Source organism: Mirounga leonina, unplaced genomic scaffold, assembly GCF_011800145.1.
Source record: "Mirounga leonina isolate KUSES-001 unplaced genomic scaffold, KU_Mleo_1.0 Mir_366, whole genome shotgun sequence".
NCBI classification, from domain to species: domain Eukaryota; kingdom Metazoa; phylum Chordata; class Mammalia; order Carnivora; family Phocidae; genus Mirounga; species Mirounga leonina.
Window position 1 is genome coordinate 26138365 of NW_023270709.1, and position 25985 is coordinate 26164349.

General features: G+C 47.2%; 1 protein-coding gene across 5 annotated transcripts in view; it reads left to right on the top strand.

Moving 5' to 3' along the window:
• Positions 1-25985, top strand: part of CARMIL1 (capping protein regulator and myosin 1 linker 1) — a 308617-nt gene that overhangs the window by 90189 nt on the left and 192443 nt on the right. For 4 of the 5 annotated variants that reach the window (XM_034985796.1, XM_034985797.1, XM_034985799.1 and 1 more), the window contains exon 3: positions 23889-23939. In XM_034985796.1, coding sequence (XP_034841687.1) covers positions 23889-23939 — 51 coding nt within the window. Of the gene's footprint in view, positions 1-23888; positions 23940-25041; positions 25551-25985 lie in introns of those variants that run through there. The other variant, XM_034985800.1, reaches the window with a different exon arrangement.

Here is a 25985-nt window from a genome sequence, read left to right on the forward strand (position 1 = left end):
TTTCTACACATTGGTCCTCGTTTGCTCACAGAAAAGGTTTGCTCCCTCTGCCATGTGCAGCCCTGTTAATATTTGAAGACTTCTCCTGTCAGTGTGTCTTCTCTCCTGTGTGGTCAGTAGACCTGGTTCCTTCAGCTGTTCCCTATGGCACGTGATTTGCAAACCTCTCACTGTTCTTTTTGCTTCTGCGGGACTGACTCCAGGGCAGAGCTCAGAACTATGTTTGAAGTTCTACTGTTCATCTGAATGGAGGTCCTGGATAGATACATTTGGAAAATCTCAAGTCTTTCTTGAGGGAAAAAAAATGTCTACTCTCATCCACATGTAGGAAATATATTAACTTTGTTTCTTTGGTAAGAAGTAATACAGTTGTCTGTAATAAATATGTGTTACTTTTATAATAAAAATATTGTACACACAAACAATGAATCATGGAACACTTCATCTAAAATTAAGGATGTAATGTATGGGGATTAACATAAGAATAAAAAAAATAAAAATATTGTACAATTTTAATAAAAATAAAGCTGCTCTTTACAATCACTGTATTGGGTAGAATTTGGATGTCATGAGTGGAACAAAAAACCATGTTCCCAGTCTCCCTCCCACCCTTCCTTCCTTCCTTCCTACCATCCATCCATCCATCCATCCAACCAACTACCAATCTTTGTGTGCTTGCTGTGTCAGGAACTAGGCTCTGGGGACACAGTGAGGAACAAGAGAATGATTTCTTCCATGAAGACAGGCACTAAACAAATGGTAGAGTCATTCCTGCAGTGGGAAAGATGTAGTAGAACCGTGTTTAATTCTCCTTGATGACGCTTGTCAACCGTATGATCCTCGGCAGGTTTTTGAGTCTGTTCTTGCCTTTGAGTTTCTGAAATGGGAGTGCTCTTTGGAGTAGCTTTCTGATGGGATTATTGTAAGACTTCAAACGTTTGAGCACAAAGGTGAGATTTCTGTAAAGGTCATGCTGATACTGTGCATTGTCATTGCAGGTGAGTAACATTTGGGGGGAAGTAGAGTTGGCCAATCTACCATGCTAATGGCCCTTTCTTTTTCATCTATTTCTTCCCCCTATGCATTTCTTTCACCGTCTTACTATGACTTTTTTCAAACGTACAGAGAAGTTAAAGGAACGTTACAATGAGCACCCACATACCACCTCCTGGTTTCTGTCATGTACTGGGTCAGGCACCTGTGCAGCCTTCTGCCATCATCCAGTGTTATTGAACTTGTATTCACAGAGAAAGTCGCGTAATGGTCATGGTGATGAGACACCATTCTGCACACAGTGCTACTCTGCTAACTCACTGAATGTTCGTGACAATGCTAGGAGATTAATCTCCATTTTACAGAAGAGGAAACTGAGGCCTACAGCCGGAATGTTCATTCAGTATCACACAGCTGGTGAGGGGTGGAGTCAGAGAGCTGGTAATCCCTCGGGGTAGGCCAGGTTTTTACATGTTTTTAAACTGTAGAACTAATAGAAAAGAGAATCGAGGTAACCTGTGGATTCGGTTTAAGCTGCTGCTTTGTGGGAGGCGCTGTGCCAGGTCTCCTTGCAAGGATTGATGTTGTAATAGAAGCAGCTTCACTGGAATAGTTAGAAACGGTTAGAAGGGTTTTAGTGAAGAAAAGTTGTATTACATATCTAATTTTACTTCAAAGGAAACTTTGCACAAAAGTAGTTGCTTCTTTGGGGTGTTTGTGACAAGATAAGTGATTCCAGCAAATGAAGACATTATCTATAGGGAAGTGTCTTACTGTTTGCAGATTTATTTCCTTTTGCCTTAGCAGAGGAAAGTGGTTTGGGAGAAAAGGTATCAAGGATAGTTCACGTTAGCCATAAAACATATTCTGACTAATGGTAGTTCTTAGACGATTTATGGCCAAGTGTGTCTAATTACATTTCCCAAGACATCTTATCATTTTTTAAAAGATTTTATTTATTATTTGAGAGAGCAAGAGAGAGCACAAGCAGTGGGGAGGGGCAGAGGGAGAGGGAGCAGGGAGCCCGACATGGGGCTCCATCCCAGGACCCTGGCATCATGACCTGAGTGGAAGGCAGACACTTAACTGACTGAGCCACCCAGGCGCCCCAAGGCATCTAATCATTAAAAAAAAAATACATTGTTCCTTCAATATTTTTTCCTTTTTACCTTTTTCATCATTTTGGTCTAAATTAACTGGCACATCACAAAAAGTGCAAATGAAAACTCAACAAGGGGCCATGAGCTCAGCCAGGAGGCTCCCATCAGTGGGAATGTGTGGACACGTTTCTGTGTATTGCTGTCCCCAAGTCCCTTGCCTTAAGAATATGCATTGTTGGGCAGGGTGGGGTGGGGAACTCACCAGGGAGGGTATCCAGGAGGCGGACAGGGGGCTGCCATGACACCAGTAGTCAGTGGGTTGAATGACAGTAAAAAAAATGTTTATACATCAAGAACAAAGGCATCCTCGGTGATATATGTTTAGCACCACTGAAAATTTAGAAACTTCTCACTCCAAGCTCACTGACTTATTTGAGCAGGAAAAGGCTTTTTAAATAATAATTTTAAAAAAGAATCCAAGTTACAATAAACTGTTTTCACTTGACCCTCCTTGTGGTCATTCCTTGATCAATGTCCCTGTGAAGAAGATTGTTAAGAATGCCTCTTCTAGTAGAAAATGAGATAATGTGAGGGAGTTTGCAGTTTTGTGTTCCTGGTTTTCCTATTTGTCCTGTTAAAGAACTTGAAAAATACAGCATTTAAAAAAATGCCTTTTTATTTATACATAAATAATTTATTTTGAGAACCTCTTTAATGGTCATTCATATATTGTTGTATTTACTTTGGGAATCTGTGATCTGCCAGACCATTGCAAGTCCCCCTTATCAGCATTACTCCAAAGTTGCTGTTCTGGATGATAGTTTTGTATAGAGGAGGGAGGAAACAAGAAAATGACATTTGTGGTCCCATTGGGGTAAGGCACATGCAAGTGGAGAGTTTCCAGCTGGGTGGTGAAGCCTGTTGCTCATTGCTTTTGTGTGTTGACTTGGTTTCCTGGATGGCTGCCCTAATCGTGGGGATCCTCGTGACTCCCACATGCCACAGAGTCGAGATATTCTGTGCCCCACCCTCCTCCCAGAGTCTTTCCTGCGCTGTGGTGATTTCTTAACTAAGGGTAACACTAAAGCTGCTCTGTATTTGAGGTTCAGCCCCTTCAGTGTGTGCAGATGCCGTGTGTTAAGGCTGAGCAGATTGATTTTGACAGCACTGCCTGAAGTGCTTGCCCCATTTCTTTCCAGGAAAAATGAAAATTTTTCTGCCTTTTTTTTTTTTACACTGTCTATTTTATAAAAGCCACAACATTATAAACATCTTAGCAGTAGTAGGATTGGAACAGTGTTTTCAAAAGTCCTCACTTGGTCACGGAATTATGGAACTGAAAGGAAGAGGTCTGGGATGACCTGTCATATGTCCTTGCTTTCTAAAGCACTGAGGGCAAAACCATCCCTGGAAAATAAGGAAATATTTTGATCTCTAGGTTTTCACTAATTCATAGTAACTCAATCAGTTTTTTGTTTCAACAGGAAGTTAAAGGAACTTATTCTTAAACCTGAAAGCAGAGCCCGATAGAGCCACGGGGTCCTTTAGAAGTGGTCTTGTTCATGGGGCGCCTGGGTGGCTCAGTTGGCGAAGCATCTGCCTTCGGCTCAGATCATGATCCCTGGGTCCTGGGATCGAGCCTCGCATCGGGCTCCCTGCTCAACGGGAAGCCTGATTCTCCCTCTCCCTCTGCCTGACACTCCCCCTGCTTGTGCTCTCTCTCTCTCTGACAAATAAATAAAATCTTAAAAAAAAAAAAAAAAAAAGAAGTGGTCTTGTTCATGCTCTGCGGAGAGGAGGAAATGAGCCCAGAGAAGCTAAGTGGTTTGCCCAGCATTGAACAGCCAGCCAATGGCAGAGCTGAAATTGGGACTCACACCTTCTAACTAACCAGCCTGGTGTTTGCTCCACCCAAGTCTTGTCCCTAGTGGTTAACAGTTGTCATGTAGATAACCAGCTGCTGACAGGGGGTCACCAAGGGGGCTGTCCTTCAGCCAACACTTTGGAGAAGGTATACACCAGGATAAGGATGCTGAAGTCATGATCCTGCCCTTGAAGAGCCAGCAGTCCAGAAAAGGGTTTGCTGGCATGTGGTACAGTTTTTAAAGTTCCTTCTTGCTCCGTGATTCTAGCTGCTTTAAAAAAAATTTTTGATTTCCACAAAAGCAAGTGCCTTGTGTTTAAACCATCACGAGAAGTGAAGCTGTGTGTGGTGTCTAAAAGGGGAAGGGAGGCGGGGTGGCCAATCGTCACCCAGGTCTCTCATCAAGAGGGCGTCGGCGAGCAGGGGGTCAGAATAGGAATCTGGATGGTTTGGGCAAATGGCAGCATGTAGAGCTTGGGAGATCAGCGGTCAACAGGAAGGGGGACATTCTGAGCTGGGGGCTGGGGCAGATGAGGAGTTTAGAGGCGGAGGGTAAGTGATGAAAGGTGCTTCTGTCACTGCCAACCGAAGACGGGGGTTTTCACGTGCATGTTTGCCACTGGCTGCCAGAGAAGCACTGGCCCTCTCGGGGCCCCGTGTGTGTGGACTTCGGCAGGCTGTGCTTTTCGGTCAAGCGCACAGTGTGGCAGGATTGTCCTGTCGGCTCAGAGAGGTGCTGAGTGTCTGGGTGAAGGGTGGCTCCTTGTCTGGTTCTCCTCTAGTCCTTTTCTTCCCTGGACCTTATCTCTTTTCCACCGAGAGCATCCTTAGCTCTCAGCTCACTCAGCCGTGGTTTTCCTGGAGGATCCATGGGACCCGAAATCTTAAGCTTAGGCCCTTAAAATTGGGCAATGCATGGACTTTAAACACACAGATTTGAGATGAATTCAGGTGTATTTCCTTTTTTCCAGATAGTTGTGTGGGTGGCTGCTCTCATTTAGTGGAAATTTGGATGATTTAAGAATATTGGGGGGTAAAAGAATATACTACTTTCTAAGCAGTCAGAAAAGAGGGCACGTCTTCAAATATCGGATTACTACAAAAGGGGAATCGCTGGAGGAAGAACTGTTTACAAATTAATGAATAAAACAGTTATGACATTTTTCTAACATGGATGGGAGTCTGTGCCTCTGGTGGGGAGACCCAGTGATATTCATGATCAGGACCTCTTCCTCCAAGAGCTCTCAACTGGGGATAATCTACTTGTTTGTGCTTAGAATTTCCTTGCTTCTCTGATGACCCAGTGGCAGAGGGACATCTTTATGCACAAATAGTGAAATCGGCTTGTATGTTAAAGTAATCTCTCTCCTCCCCGCAAGATAGGGAAGTGTCAGTAGGGTCCTTAATTTGAGGTAGTCCTTTTCTTAATGTGAAGTGCTTCGGATGATAGGCCGGTGCATCTTCTAATTACTGACTAGCCCGTTACTTAGTGGAAAGAGGCTTGTTTTTGGAAGCTCGATGTCAGCGAGGCCCAAGCACACAGGCTTGCTGTATTCTGGTGTCCAGAGGGAAGATTTACATCAGGCCTTTGGCCCCAAGCCGCCAGGCGCTGCGCTAAGTGAAGTGTGACACGGACAAGCCCTTGGAGGCGCAGAGAAATTATCGCCCGACATGGGAGGACTTTGAGGGTGAGTAAGGTAACGGATGGGGGGAGCCCCACGACTTGCTGTGGGGTGGTGGCGAGAAGCACTGGCAGCGAGAGGCTCACCTTGTTGGGTGCTTGTAGGGGACATGGGTCTAGCAGCTCATGGACGTGGGTCCGGATTCTGACTCCTAGCTGCGTCCTTGGGGCAAGTGGGGTTGAACCTCTCTGAGTCTTGGTTTCCTCGTCTATAACCTGAGGCTTGGGGTACCTTCCTCACCCTGTTAAGTGCAGTAAGGTGAAGACGGAAGGCGTCCCTTTTGCTGTTTCTCTGAGCAGTCCAGAACGTGAGGCCTGCGCCTGTGGCGTGAGAAGGCCCAGGGCCCCTGGCTAAGTGAGCATTTGTTCCAAGCATGTCTGCTCACGCAGGCTTCAGGCTCCCCAGCTTGGGGCTCTGCTAGGACGTGGATGTCGTTCTGCCCTTGCACTAGACAAGACCCTCCCTCAACAGCCACGGGCCCTGTGACCAGGGAGGCCAGTAGGAGACCCGAAAGGCCTTCTGGGGCGATGGGTGTGTGCGGATGGGGCATGAGTCAGGTTTCTGGAAATCACTGTAAATTGGCAAGTTTTGTAATTGTGTCAGAGCTACCGAAACCAGAGATCGAACTGGCCCTTGAACATTCAGGAACTCTAACACGCTGGCTTCTAATGAGTTTAGAAAATGAACACTCTGTTGACTTACTAAATTTGAAAAATAACGTTAATGAATGTGAAGGGGTGGTTTGGATGGGGCCTGCTCTGTGTACATCCTTCGTGCAATTGTTAGAGAACTCGAAAACCAAATTAGGTCCGGAGGACGTTTTATTTTCTGCTTTCCCTGTTGATTTATTGGTAGGTCAAGGAGTTAGAAATGTATTTAGTTCTGCCTCTCAGAGAGCCACTGTGACCGTTTGAACTATGACTGTTATTGTCCTAGTCATCGGCCGGCTGATGTGTGTTGAATTGGTGTTGGCTAGGCTCTCTGCCGAGAAGCTTTCGCACACATCCCCTCATTTCATCTCCGCACGTGTGAGATGTCGATACTGCTCTGTGTCCGTTCACAGCTGAGGATGGGAGGCTAGGGGGAGCTCGATAACGTGCCCAAGACACAGCTAGTACTTGGGGCTGGTGCAGGCATGCCCATGTTGAGAAGCATCCCACCACTGGCGTGCGATAATGTCTGCAAGCTTCTTCGGGCGTGCAGAATTCACGGGGTCTGTCCCTGCGGTTTCCACTGCTGTTCTTACGCTCTCTTCCTGTCTTCACCTTTAAATCTCCATGCAGATCCTGCAAATTTAGCACAGTCTGTAATGAACCCACCTAACCTTCTCAGCGAAAGGAAAGAAAGCCTGAAAAGGTGAAGTCCACCCAAGTCCCTGCCCACCCCTCCGAGCCCGTGCTCAGTGCTTTAAGTTCTCGGTGTTAGACCAGCACGCATCTTCCTGGATGCTTTCCCTTTCTGCTTGTCTTTGGAAGAATTAGAATCTGTTTTCGTGCCGGGAAGGCTTCTCAGGAAATCAAAAAGACATTTTGAGTAGAATGATGGAGTTTTGGCTAATCCCCCTTTATTCTGAAATGCTTTGCCCCAATTATGTTCCGGCCCCTGGCTGTGCTTAATGATATTGGCGAAAATTTTTTTTTCAGGATTAAGACTTGGAATTTTTGCACTTCTGTCTTGAAAGTCCTTCCAAAACTTACAATTTGTGGATTTTGAAAAACACCACTTGGGAAGGAAATGTGTTTTTCTCTAGCAGTGGCTATCGAAATGACAAGCCAAGCGATACGGCACCGCTGGTGGCCTTCTTGGGGCAGGTGACCTGCTCTGCAGGATGGCCTTCATCCACCTGAGGATGTGAAACCCCATCTTCACTGTCATCAGGCAGCATAAAGGCCCTGCCTCTAGATGGCATATTGAGTTATCACTCAGGCGGGGGAGCGTTTGAATGTCTCTGCTCACTAAGGTGGGTGGGTGGGGGGGGGGACAACAATTCAGACTTGCCCAGACTGTATTTTAAAAGACCAGTCTAACTGCGCCATCCTTAAGAAGCCCTTCTAAATTTCCAAGAAGCAAGATTTATTCAACAGTTCTAATTTTATACATTTCCCAAATAGTGAATAGTACTTTTCGTCCCAAACATAATATATTTGGTATATTTATGCTTATTTCACAGGAACTAACACATACTCAAACAATTTTAAATAATTTTAATTGTTTATATTTGTTTTATCTTTGCTTTTATGTTGTGTCTCAGCTCTGATTTAATAATGTTCAGGGATGCAATCACCAATTTTAATATCCTTCCTGGGGGGGGAAGTTATACTACATTATATATATAATTTATAAGTATGATTGTGTTACATATGTTATTATGTAATATGTCATATGATATGGAGTATTTCATATATATATATATATACACATATACACACATACACACATGCATACACATATACATAAAGTTGATGATCCTCTAATCCTATAGCTTCTAGAAACACATTGTAGTTAAAAGCTGAGGAGACACAGCATCATACCTCAGTTGTAGGTAACACAGGAACTCAGGCTTGCTGGCTTGGAAAATGAATACAGTTGTGTTCTTTTGCAAATATCACAGAGTTCCTGGGACTTAGTTTCCTTATTCTCAAAATGAAGGAATCTCACCGACAACTTCAGAGGTCAGCTCTACACTGATTGAACTGCCCTATTAATCTCTCGGGCCACGCAATTTAGTGATATAACTAGGGTTAGCTTGACTGTTTCAAAAGCAAGATTAGTGAAAGCTCATTCTCCAGCTGTTGGGTGAGGACATTAGTCAAGAATGTTGCCCGGTCGTCTGAGTCTGGTTTGCTGGTGAGTGAGGGAACCCTGTTACGCTGGGGCTACCTCACCAAATCCAGCCCCAGGCGAACCGCTCTTCACTGTCCGGTGTGGGGCCAGCCTCCTGCCAGACCTCAGGGGCATTGCTGGGGCCCGGGGAAGGTCTGAGACATGGGGCCACCAGCCCTGCCACCAACTCTGTACATCCAGACGGCATTTTTGAGACCCAGCCCTGCCAGCTCACTCGGATTTGGGAACTAAAGATTTGCGCGTAATTATTATTATTATTTTTAAATTTTCAACAGATTTCCCTCTTTATGTCTTCCTAATTCCTGCTCCTCTTTCCTGACCAACCTATAGATTTACACTGTAAAATTTAGGACCGCCATTAATCTTTCTGTGCCTTGATTTCCTCAGCTGAAAGACGGTGATGCCCATAGCAGGGTGATCTGGGGGGTTAAAATGAGATAACCACTACCGGAAAGTGCTTCAGACTTAGAGCAGGAGGGTAGTGCGGTTAAAATAAGAGTGTCTTGTCTGTCTTTATTCTTCTGTGACATTTAAAATGTTAGCATCGAATATGCTTCAGGGAGGGAGATCTCATTTTGAATGTCACTGATAGAGCGATGGCCTGGAAGGTATTAGAGTTGCAAACAAAAACTCAGAAAATGTGCTTAAAAACTGTTAAGACCAAGCCATCCACTGTTTGTTTTCAAAGAATCCGTGCAGACTTGGTAACTATGGGGCATAATGAAAAATAAGATCTCACAAATCTGGGGCCTCCTGGGTGGCTCTGTCAGTTAAGTATCTGCCTTTGGTTCAGGTCATGGTCCCAGGGTCCTGGGATCGAACCCCACATCAGGCTCCCTGCTCAGCGGGAGGCCTGCTTCTCCCTCTCCCTCTGCCTCTGCCTGTCCCTTCCCCTGCTCAGGCTCTTTCTCTCTGTCAAATAAATTTAAAACAGTCTTTTAAAAAAGGTCTTACAAATCTGTGTTGTACGTATCCTTTTAATTTAGTTACGAGAGAAAAAGTGTAACATATAGGTCATAAAGGTGAAGTGATTTTTTTTCCCACTAGAGCCGTAGACTACAGTTCAATATGGTAGCCACTAGCCACAAGTAGCTATATTGGTTTTTTTTAAAGATTTTATTTATTTATTTATTTGAGAGAGAGCAATGAGAGGGGAGAGGGTCCGAGGGAGAAGCAGGCTCCCCGCTGAGCCGGGAGCCCGATGCGGGACTCGATCCCAGGACCCCGGGATCATGACCTGAGCCGAAGGCAGTCGCTTAACCAACTGAGCCACCCAGCGGCCCAGTATCTATATTGTTTAAAATTAAATAGAATTCAATTAAAATTTCAGTGACTCAGTCACATTAGTCACATTTTAAGTGCTTAATGGCCACATGTGGCTAGTGGAGTGGGTTGGAGAGACCAGATATAGAACATTTCTAGAAGGTTCTATGAGATAGCGCTGCTGAAGAGCAGCTGTGAGGAAAGGCAAAAGAATACCCCCATCCTCCTTCTTCCCAAGGTTGCTTTTTAGAATTCAAGCGGAGTCCCTGGCTTTATGTCATTCCATCTTGACTATACATTTGAAATTATTAAAGAGAACACAAGGTAGTTGGGCAGGATATCACGGCTCACTCCAAAACATTATTTGTTTCTCTACTGGGAACAAACCTGCCCTTCAGAATCACATTTGGGAAATCCTGGAACCAGTTCTTTGCTCTCAACTTGCACTTCTATAAATATTTTCTTATTTCACCAGATAACGTATTACCTAGACCAATCCAGTAGTCACTTAATCATGTTCCATCTTGAATTGTTAAGTAATTATTTCATGGGTATAAACCAAATCCTTACCTTTAGCAAAATAATCTCTTATATTACAAATTCACTCTCTCCACAAATCCATTTGGGCTCCACTATCAAAGGGTATCCAGAATCCAGCCACTTCTCATCACTCCCACTGACCACTGTGGTCCCAACCACAATAATCTCTCGCCAGTTATTGCAGTTGCCTCATGCCTGGGTTTCCTGCTTTCACTCTTGCCTTCTTACCTGCTTCCCAGTCTCTTCTCAACATGACAGTCAGAGAGCTCGCGTCAATCCTGTGCCCACAGTCCTCTGGTGGTTTATCCTTTTATTCCAAGTAGAAACTAATGTGTGGGCGGTGGCCTGTAAGGCCTCTCAGATCTCACAGCCCCCTCCGCACCCCTTGTTACCCCCTGACCTCAGGCATGCTTGCTCTGTGCGAGCCACAGTGGGCTCTTCTTTATCCTTCTGTTACCACAGGCATATCTTGCCTCAGGGCCTTTGCACTTGCTGTCTCCTCTGCCTGCACCACGCTTGCCCCAAATAGCTGGATGGATGGCTCATTCCCGAACTTCCTTTACACCTTTTTCAACATCACTTCATTAGGAGGGCTCACCAAACTATTTAAAAATGCTACTTATCACCTGCGCCCCCCCTCCCCGCCCCGCGTGTCCACGCAGCAATCCCTGTTCCCTTTCCTAGTGAGACTTTTTTCCCACAGTGCTTCTCATCATCTGTAAAACACATCCATGTGTTTTACTTATTTATTTGTGTAAAGTCTGTCCCCTCTCAGTGGAATATAAGCTGCTTGAAGGCAGAGCTTTATGCCTTTTTAATCTGTTTATCACAAGGTAGACACTCAATAATTATTTAATGAATGAAAGAAAGAATTACTCAAATATTTAATGATAATTATGATAAATGCTACATACACACCAAGAACGGGATCAGATGGGTGCATTTAAAAGGGAAGTCTATGTTTTAGAACCAAAGAGTGTTCATCTAATTGAACTTCATTTAACAAGAGAAACACAAAGATGCATCTTGCAGTGTCATCCTGCCTTCAGCCCCTTCCTCTCTAGGATTGCTCTGATTCCAGGCTCTGCTTTCTGGCTCACCCTACAAGCGCCTCCATTCTCCTCCTTCCTGCTCTTGACGGGCCACATAGGGGGCGTATGAACCAGGGCTCCAGGGGTCCTATGTGGACAACTTGGGAAAGAGAACTAGGGGCTCTGATGTTGGCAGGTCCTTCTGGGAGCTGAGCTCCTGCAGATTTGTGTTTATTCTAAGGTAGCAGGGCCTGTGTGTGAAGGACCCAACCAGTGTGTACTGCTTTGGGAGGGGAGGGCGGGTGTGACTTAGACATAAGGGGGTAGGTCCCTTACCCCACACTGGGGAGTGGCTGATGCCAGACTGGGGCGCCCTGCCTGTTCCTGGCATCATGGGGAGAGCGTGGGAGTGGCTGGGAGCAATAAAGATGGGGGGCGCTTACCGTTGGCTGGTCCTACCCAGGGCAGGGGGCGATGGCTGGCTCAGCCGCAGAGCGCCTTGAGTTGCTGGTGGAAGGGTGCAGCCTGGTAGCAGCAGGTGTTTGGCCTGAGGATATTGACTTCTCACTTCTGAAAATCCTGAATTTTCACATCTGGAAAGGGGGTGGGAAAGATCTGTCCAGATACTTGTACCCCTGCTTTTTGCCAGGCACGGGGAAATGTAGCTTTGAAGAGGACAGATATGGTCCCTGCTCTCAGGCACCTTACAGTTTGGTGGGGTTGGGAGATATTAAATGCATAATTCCACCAATAATTAAAATTACGCTAGGTGTACATTGTACGAAAGCTGATTTGGGCTGAAAAAGCTCTGCCCTGAGGTTTCACTTTATCTTGAAACTTTGAGCCATTTGGCAACATGCTCTGGTGGAGTTCTTTAGTTAGATGAATGATGTTTCCATGTTGCCCGAGCAAAACACTTCTCCCCATAGCAGATCTCATTTTATCTGAAATTTCAAGAAAGAAAAATAAGCTCTTTTTTTTTTTTTAATGTTTTCCTCTCTTTGGCATGTCCTTTGCGTATGCCCTGGTTTTAAAAGATAGGTTCCCTTATGTTTAAATGTTCTCTTAGTTGTCACTAAAACAACATAGGGTTATTTTTGTATTTTGTATAAAATCTGTTTCCTCAGTAGTTCCCTGACCCAGTCTTTCTAAGTTTTTTAGTTTTGTGGATTTAGCTCTGTTGCCCTGTTGGCACATCCGAGGGCAAAATCAAGATATAGAAAGCCATAGGATATCTGATACTGTTTATTAAAGCAGATTTTGTTTCTCCTGCATCCGTTGCTAGAGATGACACTCCCAGCTTGTGGGAGCTGCTGAAAGCTAGTGCTGGAGCCTGCCTCTCTGTGGTGAATTAGTGACTGAAGAAGTTCCTTGCACACAGTAGGCAAAAGGCAGGATGTCAGCATTTGGCACTTCTAAACCTCTCCTCTGCTAGGTAATCTTTTCTTGTTCTGTTGCTCTTCGTTTTGACAGGTAAGTTGGGAATTAGCTAGTAGATGCGTTTGAAGTGGGTCAAGGTGAGCTGCAAACAAGATTTTCAGGTACTTTCCTTCTAGGGTATGCCTGTTAAGTAGGAAGAATGTGTCACTGACATGGTAGGCTAGAGGAATAAACAGGCAAGCCGGAATTTTTCTAATCGGTTTCACAGACTGTAGCAAACTTTTATCTTCTAAAATCCTGAATTTTCACATCTGGAAAGGGGGTGGGGAAGATCTGTCCAGATACTTGAACCCCTGCTTTGTGCCAGGCATGGGGAAATGTAGCTTTGAAGAGGACAGATATGGTCCCTGCTCTCAGGCACCTTACAGTTTGGTGGGGTTGGGAGATATTAAATGCATAATTCCACCGATAATTAAAATTGCACTAGGTGTTACTAAGGAAATGTGCAGATGCTGCGAGAGCATAGGATAGGGACACCTGCTATAGCCTGAACTGTCTTCGGGAAGTCCTTTAGGTTGGGATCCAAAGGATGAGTAGGTGTGAACAAGGTGAAGGTAAAGAAGGGGGTGGGGTGAGGAGAGCCTTTGAAGCAGGTGGGGGCAGGACCCTCCCCTTGCGAGCACCAGCAGAAGGCCGGTGTGGCTGGATGAGGAGGAGAGGGAGTGAGGGGATGCTCAGAGCCACTGAAGAGCTTAGCACAGAAAGAATATGGCAACATGTGGGTTTCAGAACCCAGCAGGGTCCGACCAAGGCAGTTGCTGAGGCCGAGTGTTAGGAGGCAGTTGCTGCCGGCGCAGGAACAAGATGAGGGTGGTCTGAACAGAGTCATCACAGTGGAGATGGAGACAAGTGAGTGGATTTAAGGGATGTGTGGATGGCATTGAACTGGGTGAAGGATGAGGTAGGGAGCGAAGGTGGCCATGCCTGGATCTCTGGCTGGAGAAACTGTGTGGCTGGCCACGCGCATCCCTGAGCTCAGAGTGTTGAGGAGAAGTGGATTCTGGAAGAAAGACCACCAGTTTAGTCGAGGACGTGCGGAGCTTGAGGGTCGGAGAGACATCCCCACATTCCAGTGTAGTGGGATAGATAGGTCTGATGGTCCCAGAGGGGCCTGGGCTGGGCTGGATCTGGGATGGAGTGGTGTCGTGGGAGAGGATGGAAGGTAGCGGGGAGTGGGGAACGGGCATGCAACTAGGAATGACCAGAGAGGCGGGTGGAAAACCTGTGGAAGAGAGATCTGCCAGCATCAGGGCTGTGCCCGGGCGGAGGGCAGGTCTCGTTCAGCTCTGTGCCATGCCCAGGAGCAGTGTAGTGAGCAAATGCTGAAAACCATACACTGGGTTTAGCAAGCAAGAGGTGATCGGGACCTCAGCAGGAGCAATTCCAGCGGAGCTGTGGGGACAGAAGCCCACTTTGAATGGTAGGGGAGAGGATTTGGGGTGGGGAGATAAAGACCCTTGTTGAGAAGTTGGGCTCAGAAGAGGTGTGTAGGACCCAGGGTCTAGCTCTAGATCTTGGTGCCTCCGTATTTGGACATTTAGATATGGGAGGGAAGGCAAACTCTGATGCTTAAGGTTCCAGGACAGGTGGGTGGATATAATCCGGAGCCCAGGGGAAGGGATGGGCATTTACCTCCTGCGCTTCAGAGGGAGAGGAGGAGGAGGGCGGGCGGAGGCAGCTGCAGGTGCACAACGGCACAGAGGTTTGGGGTGGGATGGTCAGCGATCTGTTCTGATCATTTCTGTTTTCTCAGTGAAGTAGGAGGCAAAGCCGTCTTCCCAGTCAAAGGAGCCCGCTTGCTGGGTTAGAGCTCTTCTCTAACCGAGGTGCATGGCAGCCACCTCGGCAGGCATGGGATCGGCAGCCGGGCGGGTCCATCCAGAGTTGAGGTTTTTCTCTGTGGGCGTAATGCAAGGACAAGGAAGGGACTAACAGTGGAGGAATGGTTTCAGGGAGGTTTCTGTGGGATGAAGGGGCTGGGGCTGATGGGGAGGAAGGATGTGGAATGGTCAATGGCCCAGCCGTGCAGGGATTAGGAACAGGGTGGTGGGCTAGCTGAGTAGAGGAACAAGATACAAGTGCTTGGTTAACTGTCCTGTGCATAGAAATCACCCAGGGATCTTGTTAAAATGCAGATTCTCATGCTGTGGGTCTGGGATGGGGCCTCAGATTCTGCATTTTAACAAGCTCCTAAGGGGTGCCAGCCCCTCTGGCCCGTGGATTGCACTTTGAGGAGAAATTAGAAGGTTGTCGTTTGAGTGGGAGGCCGAATTAGAAATCCTCGAGGTGGTGCAGTCTTGAGCAATAGATAACACGGCCTGGGAATGGCTGAGCGGCCATCTGAGGCACTCAGGGTGCACGATGGGGATGCTAATGCCTATTATCGGCAACACTGCTCCCAGCGTCTGTTGTTTAATCATCCCCAAAACTGCAATCAGGTAGGTATTACAGTCCCTCATCCTACAGGTGAGAAGTGAGGCACAGAGAGCCCTGTCCCCAAATCACGCACACTTGTGAGCAGTGGAGTCAGAACTCAGGCTGGGCGGTACCTCTCCGGAGCCCTGGGAGGGGGGCATCACTGACCCCCGATGACATAAGTGTTAGCATCATCTGCGAATGCGGGTAAGAGGGTCTAAGAGAATGCTAGGGTCTCACAGGTTTTCCCCTGTAATCCTCACAACTGTCCTTCAGAGGCTGTGCTCTACCCATTTTACAGGTAAGAAAAGTAAGGTGCAGAGGGATTATGTAACTGATCGGTGGGGGAGTTTTCAAGTGACTCAGCTTTGGTTTGAGTCCAAAGTCCTCCTCCTCCATATCGGTTTCACTCCATCCCTCACAGAAATGCAAATCATCTTCTAATTCTCTGGGAGGCTGCAGTTACCATGGGAATAATCTCCCTTGCAGTGACTCATGCTACATCCTGGAGTTTGAGGTGTTGAGAACAAAGCTGAGCCCAGGGGACTGGGCATCTGGGCTTGGCTCTGTCTCTAACTAGCAAGTTTGCACATGTCTCTTAGGTCTCGATTTTTTTATCCCTAGCGATCACTTCCAGAGCTATACTCTGTAAGCATCAGGATAGTTATAACGGCTCGTTTACACTGATGTCTGCTGTAGGCTTAGCATTCCATAGGTCATCCTTAATTCTTACACAAGGATGAATGTCGTTTCTAATTTAGAGGGGAGGGTCCTGCAGCCTGGAGACCTCAAGTAACCTGCCCGTTGCCTCCCAGCTCACGGGATGGCAAAGCCGGGGTTTGTCCCGAGGTTTGTCTGACCGCAAAGCCCGTGTTGCTGCCTCAGCCTCTTCCGTAGCCTCACGGTGGATCTTGCTTACAGGTGTCATAAATCAGGATTATCAGACTCTCAAAACCTGGACTCCAGGAAGGGCTCTGTTTGATACTGGTTTTGAGAAGCACCTCTCCTACGCATGGTGCATGCAGGTGCGTGCGCGTGCACGCACACGCACGCACACACACGCATGAGACCGTGTGCACGCCGATGCCTCTGGAACAAAAGTTTCATGAAACGGGCTTATGGCATTCACTTGCAAAGCACTTGATTTTCTTTTTTGCTTCTAGTTCAGTTTAGTCCATTTTATTAAGATACTTGTTAAGCTCTACTGATGATTGAACCACCTGCCAATGGTCTGCAGCCCTCAGTTTGAAAACTACGTGCAGGGGCGTCTGGGTGACTCAGTTGGTTAAGCATCCGACTCTTGATTTCAGCTCAGGTCATGATCTCAGGGTCGTGAGATCGAGCCCCACATCGGGCTCCGTGCTGGGCGTGAAGCCTGCTTAAGATTCTCTTAGTCCCTGTTCTCCCCCATTACCCCACTTGTGCGAGTGCTCTCTAAAATAAAAATAAAAATTATGGATTTCTTGATACAGTTACTCTCAGTCTTCTTTTCTTTCTCTCCCAATTTCTTATCTCTGAATTTCATGAAAAATCTCTCTCTGATTATGTATGTAGCAGTATTAAATCTAAATCAGTCCCCCCACCATATGCCACCACACTTTTGCAAAGTGGAAAAGTATTTCATAAATTTGCTCCGAGAGAAGGAAAGAAAATTGTGCTTTTTAAATTGGATGACGGTGCTAACGTAACAAAAGAGGAAGAATAAGGAAGTGACTTCTGTGTCTTCTTGGCTAGAAAGATGAGGGTATAAGGCTGGGAAACACGGGCTGATAACGTGAAATGGTGCAGGTTGGGGAGAGACCACAGCAACAGAATTCTGGTAAAAGACGGTGAAACTAACTTCTTGTTCCAACTCTGCCATATAGCCAGTTGTTAGCTGTAATTATCCTTGTAAACTTGTCCAAGGACACGCCTTTATTGGACTCTGTTATGTACCTGGTTTTGTTCTGAGTACCTCACATATGGTGTCTGGATAGGTGATATTGTCTACATGCTTTTACAGAGGAGGAGCCCCGGGCACAGAGAGGCTAAGTAACTTGTCCAAGGTCACACAGCTGGTAGTAAGTGGTCTAGTGGGCATTCATCCCCGGGCTCTCTGCCTCTGGAGCCAGCGTTCTTTGTCACTACACTGTCATGGTTACTTGTCTTTTCTTTCACGTGATTCTTTGTGGTCCCAGTTGGATGCCATGCCTGGGACAGGAGGTCCTTGCCTTACCTCTGGGATTATACATGGATGAAAAGTGATTGGAGTCCATCCACCTGATAGGGGCAGCCAGAAGGGATCTGTAGAGTTGATTTGGTTTCTGTCCTTCTTGAGCTCTGGTTATTTCTTGTTTTGTTTTTTGGTTTTTGGGTTTTTTTTGGATTATGACAACTACCCCCACGCCCTTTTTTTTAAATTTGTGTTTAAAATTCTGTTGCTTGAAACAAAGAAGAACTCTAATGCGTGCTGACCAATCCTTTAACGCTTCCCGGTCTGTTTCCTCATCTGTAAAATAAAGGAATTGGATACACCCTTGCCCAGATCCGCTCAGCTCTGTGATTTTTAGCTAGAATTGGGTTCTAGTGACTCTCATGTTCAAGAAGAGACTGGCTGGTCCTGTGTTGGGGACGCAGGAGAAGTTCTGTTAATTAACAGGGTTAATACGACCGTTCCCTTCGTGTTGTATGTTTTGTGTATTCCTTGCATGGCTCTGACTCTTCTGTTGAATTCATTTAGAACATAAACAGGACGGGGATGACTGACCCCTTCCCCAGCGCCCACCCAGGGCCGAGAGTTCTGGGCAGGAATTCTCCAGCCCTGAGGCCCGACGTGAGCCCACCTGCACCCCGAGGGGCTGCAGCTGGGGATCGGACTCATCTTGTTATAGCCTAGGAGGTGGTTCCTTTCTAGGGCCAATTCTGCTTGACATGAATTTGTCCTTATAATAGAATCAGTGTGACATATTCCAGAGTTTTGTGTTAGCTGGTGCTTTGACAAGAAGATCTGATATGGAGTGACATCAGGAGAATTGATGTTTTGAAGTAGCCACATATTCGTCTGTGGAGGAACATTAAATATGTTTGGTTTCTTTCATGCGTCAGAAATGCCTTACAAGTTGCAGTGATGGGCCTGCAGAAGGAAGGAAGTGATGTGTCTGACGAGCTGTGTGTTCTGCACAATGGCGGAAGTAACCAGGTGAAAAAGAAACGGATTTGAACAGGTGTGAGAGAGTCAAAGCCCGACTCAAGTGGCTTCCTCACTCCCCTGTGGAGGGAGCATCTGTCGGTCCAGCGAGTAGGGCCCCACGAAGGAACTGATTCCTCTCGGCAGATATTTCCTGGGGACTTGCCCTTCCCAGCCGTTCACACACACCAGAGAGGAGCAGGGTCCAGGAACCGGGGGAGCCCCACAGTGGGCCTACGTCACGGGCCCCGAGTGTAGGACGGGGACACGGGCACCTCTTCCAACGCTCTTATTCTAGTTTCGGGGCATTGAGGTCCATAAAGGTAGTGATTTGTTCCGTTCGGACCCTCAGCTGGGTTGAGGCTGGCCCAGGCTACATGTGGGCAAGTCTCTCGTGGCTTAACACGGTTGTGGGCATTCACGGTTTTATTGTAACGTTGAGATGTACAGATACGCACACTCCATTGCATCTCATCTGCGAGCGCTCTCTGAGCGCTTTACCGTACAATGGACCCGCGGGGCCCTCACGCCTCCGTGGGTGTAGGTACGATGACTGCTCCCATATGGCAGGAGGGGAAACGTCGTTCCTCAAGTCGTTCGCCCAAGTACACAGATAGTAGACCGAATTGAAATGCTGACCACCGCCCGACTCCAGGGTTTTTCCTTTAAACCGCTAGGCCAGGGGTTGGCAAACTTTTTCTGTGTGGGACCAGATAGTAAGTATTTTAGGCTTTGTGTGCCCTAAAAATCTCTTGTCGCTTCAACTCTGCCTTTGTAGTGTGAAAGCAGCCAGAGACAATACCTCAAACAAATGGTGTGGCTGTGTCCCAGTAAAACTTTATTTGTAAAAATAGGGGGCATGCGGGATTTGGCCCATAGGCTGTAATTTTCAGATCCTGTTCTAGACCATCCTGCCTTGTTAGGGCACATCTATTAATGACAGAGAGAGACAGACATTCAGTAGTATGGTGATCCAGTTTTATAAGGGATCGGGGGCCAGAAATTGCACGGAAGTGATGGATTGTTTGTATTCCTTTTGGGTGAAGCGTCCTCCTGCTTTAGCTACAGAGGGTGATGGTCGTCATGGCTGGGTACAGTGGGATGTTAAGAGGCTCAGGGCCAGGAGAGACTTGATATTCTCTGTCAACTTTCTGGGAGATCTTGCACAAGGCTCTGGGCATCTGGCACTCATAACTCCACGGTGGTGATAGTGGTCCTCACCACCTGCCCGTCTCTCTCCCCCGGGTCTTGGATTAAAGAGGTCTTGTCCGTGATGCCCTTGGAGCATCGCTGGGAGTCGGGAAGAGGGTAAACGAATTAAATGGCACCCATCATTTAGTTTGCTTGCAAATTAGAGAGAACTTTGGGGGTATAAGACCCTTTTTTGAATGTTTGCCGGGTAGAGCCCAGTTTTAAAGGAAAGGCGTTCTTAGCGAACTGTGTGAGAGAATGTGGATTTAGGTGGCATGAATTTATGGATTATCTGTTTGGCGGTAGGCTTTAGGCAATGGAGTTATTAAAGAGGGTGAAACAGGTATTTATTTCAGTTTTTAATAAGTGTGCAGTGAGAGGGCTCCATAGCCCACCTCATTATATATCATTTCCACCTCATTATATATCATTTCCACAAGAAAATTTAGGCTTCTCTGCTAAGCTGTGAGTCTTAGCAGTGGGGAGGATTTTTATAAATGTTTCCAAGTGAAATTTTGAAGTTAAAAGTTGAGTGGAGAAACCTCAGAGGGCGCAAAGGCTGCTGCTTGCATTTCAATGAAAGGGAGAGGAAATTCATTATAGGGGTTGAAGATGTGGTTTGCATGCTAAGACCTTTGTGGAAGAATGGGCCTCCCCAGAGGAGGTGGGAGGGAGGTTGCTTGCCCTTGGTGACTAAGTTTCCTTGATTAAGCACAGATATTTCTTCTGATGCCCTCTACCCTCCCCTACTTTTTTTTTTTTTTTAACTTTGCAAGAAAATATATTGAACTGAAAATTTCAGCCTAGAGATTGTCTCAGAATCTTGGTGGGTTTTGTTGTTTGTATTGTTCTGCTGCCAAAGACTGTTACTTAAAAATTCAAGAAGTGTAACTACTTAATTTGGGAATCGAAATTTAAGATGTGATCACATCAGTTATAATGAAAGAAGAGCTGGTATTTGGCAGAGACCTTCTGGGCGCTGGGCTAGGGCCGTATCTTCACCAGGTCAGTACACTTAAATCGTGCTTAAAACAAGAGCATCAGTCTTGCAGAGGAATATTCTTCTTGTTGTGCAGATGAGCCCATCGAAGCATCATCGGCAAGTTCACTAACTCCATCAGGGTTAAACCGCTGGAGAGTAGCAGAGCCAGAATTTAAATCTGCCTTCCTGATTCCAAAACCCGTGCACGGAGGCTGAGCAAGGGTCCTGGGTTTCTGGGACACGGGATTCTCAGTGCTCAGGCTAGAAACATCCTGGGCAAATGGGAGGATTTGGTCACCCTGCAAGGAAGGTGCTTGTTACTCCCAGCACCAACGGTGGTGTTCATTATCAGCATCAGTCAGAATCAGAGGAGTTTTCCTGTGTGATCGCCATATGTATGCACTGTAGGGCCCCCAAGACCGCAGATCCCGGGGCGGTCTTGGAGCAGAACAGGAAAGCTAGGAGACCAAGTTCTTTGGGATTCCCAGCATGAACGTGGCCCCATTTATTCGCCCAGTTTGCACTGATGGGGGCAAGAGGCATGATTGTTGGGATGATAGCATTTGTACTGTTTCATTCTTGCTGCAAAGTATTGCTACACTGTTGTGCTCACAGGTAGTGGGAAAGGCTGGGTCAGCTTCCGAGGATTTCATCCACCCCACCCCACCCCCTTCCCGACTTTCCCAGACCAGTCCTCATGCCTCTGGGGACCGGAGGTGATCACCAGAAACGGGGACCAGCCGGCAGAAAGCTTCTTCCTTGAAAGCCCGGGCTCCCACATGGATGTGGCTCTTTTCAAACAAATTCTTTTGGCCTGTGTCCAAATTCCAAAGGACATTGTGTATACTTCTGGAGGACACTGCGCGCTTAAAAAATATTCTTAAAGAAAGGGAGTTGGCACACAGGACCACAGACTGCAGACTCTGTTGTTGCTTGAGGGAAAGCAGCAGTGATCATGAGAACATCGTATGTCTACGTATGGTCAAGAGATAGATTGCTCTTTATTCAAAAAGTGAATCTGTAGGAACATTCTGGGTTTTTTTTAAACCCTCCCTTGTAAGAAGTGTACTGACCCAGTTAATACCGTGTTCTGTGGCACCTAGAAGCCCGCTGGGGTGACTGATCTGGAGAGGGCTGATCCAGAGAAGGCAGGCAGGTCGTCGGATGGCCTTGCTGCTTGTGGGAGACTTCGTTCCCCGGAGGGAGCGCAGCACGGACGGAGGGGCGAGAGGCCAACCCACGCCCGGTGCTGGCGATTGCAGTTGCTTGGGTGCTCGTTTGAGATTAGTTTCTAAGACTTACTAGATTCACACAGGGGACCTTGTAATCACTTAATTACCGAGGTGCTCACTGCTTAACCATGTCAAAAGGTGCCTTGTCGTTTTTATTTTGCGTTTTGTTCAAGGGTCTCTGTGACCGTGTTACAAATGAAATATTCTTCTGGAATGCGGTATTTCCTCTGTGATTGGTGTCTACTGTTTGGCAATCGGCACAAATAAGACGCAAGCTCCCAAGTGTTTAGCATAGGGGAGGCTCTGGGAAATGAGGGCAGAGTGCAGGGGAGTGTACCAGAGGAGGGGCGGGAGAATGAGAGGCTGGGGAGCGTGGGGGAGTGGGGGGAGTAGCAGGTGCGGCAGGGCGTGGAAAAGGGGGAGAGACACACACAGACTGAGAGATACGCAGATAGAATCAGGTAGGCAGACAGAAGACAGAGACAGACAGACAGACAGACAGACAGGCCGACCAGTAGGGACAGGTTCTTTTCCTTGTGATCCTCAAACATCCCTCATCCTCCCCATGACGCTTTTACCTGTTTGCTTCCTTCTGGCTTTAAAGTCCTGTGACTCAGCTGTGTTTGCGTGTGTGTAGACTCTTAAGGAAGTGGGTTCTGGAAAATTTGAGAGTCCGTATAAGGAATTAGAAGCCTAGTGTCTGGACCCAGACCACACTGGGTTCCAATCCCAGCTCCGCCACCTGCTTGCTGGTCCCCTGGGAAGTTACGTAAGCTCTCTGTGCCTTCATTTCTTCTTGTTAAAATGGGGATAATAACTGTGTCTCGCTCTTAGAGGATTAGGGATGTGTACCCAGCGGTATTGGTCATTGTCACTACTACTGTGCTTGTAACATGATCCTGGATGTCGTGGGACCAGTCTCCCTTTGCAGGAATGTTCACAGAGCGTAATATATTTTTCCAAATGCTGGAAAGGCTGCATGTTCCTGTCTGGGGCTTTTGGCATTGAACATACTGCTCATGTGAGGAGAAGGTGTAGAGATCTAATACGCTGGGGGTCAGGGGTCACAGGATCCAGTCCCAGCGCCTCACAGGCTGGCAAATGTGATGAATTTCTCTGGACCTGCTCTCAGATTAGACACTGAGACGGTAAACAAGGGGGTTTTAGGTCACAGGTGATAGAGTCCTCTTTGGGCATGTGAGTCTTACGACCTGGTTACAATTTTACCTCTATGTGGAGGTTCCGTGGGTGTAAGATTCACGACAAGACTGGGGGTTGCTTGTGTTAGTGCCCCTGGAAGAGAGAAATGTGTGCGCTGTATTGTAAATAATAAATTTAGTGACGAGGAGGTTCTTTGGGAAATGAAAAAGCCAGTTCTCCCGTCAAAACCTAAGTGTCAGGGACTCCTCTTCACTGCAAAGGCCCTGGGGCCTGCCTGGGCCTCCAAGCGCGTTTAGATCTTTGCGGTTGTGGACATGGGATCCCTGCTCCAGGCCTGGCTTCAAACCATTTCTAGCCTCCGCTGGGCACGTGGGGTCCTCTGGGCTCCGTAGATGTTCTTAGCGGTTTTGGAATTGGAACGTCCATAAACGTTCTCTCGAGGACTGAGAGAAGCCCGCTGAGAGACATAGCCGGGGACAGCTTAGAAGCCTCTCCGTTACGCTGCCTGGGCCTCGTGTAAATGTTCCCTGCTGGTGTACAGAGAAAGGGAAGCAGGAGGGCCAGTGTGGCTGGTGGTTGTGATTGGAAAGTGTGCATGAACACTTGGCTTCTTCCTTCAGTTTGCTGTTGATGCACGGAGGCTCATGACTGTCTTCCTATAAGATCTCTGTATTTTAATATCACAGAGAACTGTCTTGTTGACTCAGCTGACGTAATCTCCTGGTCCTTTGGGCTGTTGACCGATTGCTCGTCTTGAGATTTCACAAACGATTTGTTCGGGGGAGACCTTCGTACAGCGACTCTTGAGTAAAACTAGTTCTTCATGGCCAACAAGCCGTCCCAGTTCACTTAGTGTTCTCACATGCCAGGAGCCAAGCCCCGTGGCCTCTCAGTGCCTTAGTGTCCCTCAGTCTTGTGGGTGACACCAGAGCCTCCCAGTCCTGCTGGTAGTACCTACACTGATGCTGCTTTTCTCTCCTGCAGGTGCTCACATCATGCCGAGCCTTCCTTGTAACAGCGCGGATCCCTACCAAGGTAAGCGTCGGTGCATTTCCTCCGCTCACACACACGCACGCACGCTCCCTTTCAGTGATGGGGCTTCACGATTTAGGCTGTGTCCAGAGTGCTCTTAGCACACCCATATTTTCCTTCCTTCTCCCCAGAAAGCACCTCAGCGTTGTGATGACGAACAGTTTTTACTCCGTTTCTCCTCTTCTTGTGTAAAAAGCATCCCGTGAAAAGTGGGGAAGCATTTTGTGCTCCCTGAGGCTCGTGGATTCCGGTCATTTTTCTCTCTCACCCGGCATCAAGTCTAGCTCTTATTTCCTTCGGTCCAGGAAAGGCAGATTTTTCTAAGGCTTTGACATGTGGGCAATAACCTTCATCACTGTGGAGGGTGCGTTCTTGGTGGGAGAGTGTCTCAGGCATTCTGTGTGTACTCTGGGGTTGCCCATGACAAAGACCACGACACCACTTTGTTCTTGAAAGGATCTGTTTAATTTTGCCCAGATACCAACCCACTGTTTGCTAGTCCAGGGCTCAGGGTGCCTCCTGCCTTTTTTCTTTCTGTTTATACAAATGCTAAATTTTATGACGTTTCCCCCTGCCCCTTTTGGTAATGTAAAGTGAGTCTGTTTCTAATGTGTCATAAATGAAATCAATTATTATGTGAATGGTGTTGGGCTATGTTGCCTTTATATTAAAACACCCCAAAGCAGGCTGTAAGGAAGTGAATGAACCATTTATTCCACTGGTGAAAAGTTAATTGCAGAAGGAAATTTTATGAGCTTGAGAAACAGTCAAGTAGCCTATTGAGTAGAAGGCCCCTGAATAGTATATTTCCCCTATTTAAAAATGTTCTGACGTGGAAAGGTGTCTTCCCTCCTGGGCAGTCACCCACCTCTCTTCTTCTTCTTCTTTTTTTTTTTTTAAAGATTTTATTTATTTATTTGAGAGAGAGAGAGAGAAAGCACATGAGAGGGGGGAGGGTCAGAGGGAGAAGCAGACTCCCTGCCGAGCAGGGAGCCCGATGCGGGACTCGATCCTGGGACTCCAGGATCATGACGTGAGCCGAAGGCAGTCGCTTAACCAACTGAGCCACCCAGGTGCCCCTCACCCACCTCTCTTCTGCTGGCTGATCCCATACTGCCCCCTCCCTTGCTCTGCCCCGAGTGAAGGTCTGGCTTCGTCCTGTGATGTGTATCATGCTCCACGTTGGCCCGGCTAGCGTGGTTTGGACATTGGTTCTGATTTCTGATATTGTCAGCATCACAAATAGAGAAAAACCGTTTTTCTTCTGAAGTGGTCTGTGTTCATGTTTCCCCCTGGTTTTCATGTGCCACAGTATACCTTGGCTGAGATGCAAAACCCATGTCGATGACATTAATTTTCTGGGGGAAATGATTATATTCAAACAGTAGGTTCTGATTATGGCATAGATGTCTTCCCCTTGGGCGCCGATTAACATTTTCTCTCTTGTCTTTCTGTTGTTAAATGTATCACATATGCAGTCCAATGTACAAAATAGGAAAGTATGTCTCTGTGATGAATCACAAAGCAAATACCGCTGCAGTCACCCCCAGATGAAGAAGTAGAACTTTGCTGTCACCCCAGAAGGCCCCGGTTCCGTTTTGTGGGCAGGAATGGGTAATTATCAGATCAGGGATGGACCACAGAGAAGCTGGGTTGAAGGATCGCGGGCCCCCCCCCCCCCATCAGCCAGGCAGATGCGAGGGTCTTCCACTGGTCCACGGTTTAGCGGTGGAAAGAGCACAGTGCTTTGGGGAGCAGGGGTGTGGGGGGGCTGTGGGAGGAGGGAAACAGGTCGGAAGGTGGGTGGCGGAGGCTCGGGCTTCTGCCATGTGGAGTGGGGGGACATTCCTACAGGACAGTCACCTGTCCATTTGCTTATTGCCTGTGGGCAGGGGACTTGCTGGGGCCTGGTAGAGGTGGGGTGAGTGGAAGAGCAGAGGGGGGCTAGCGATAGTCTGGATTAATTCCTTCCTTGCATCTGACCAATCACGACCATCTGTGGTGCTGCCTTAAAAGCATCCTCAGGTGTTCCTGCCTCATCTTGCCCTG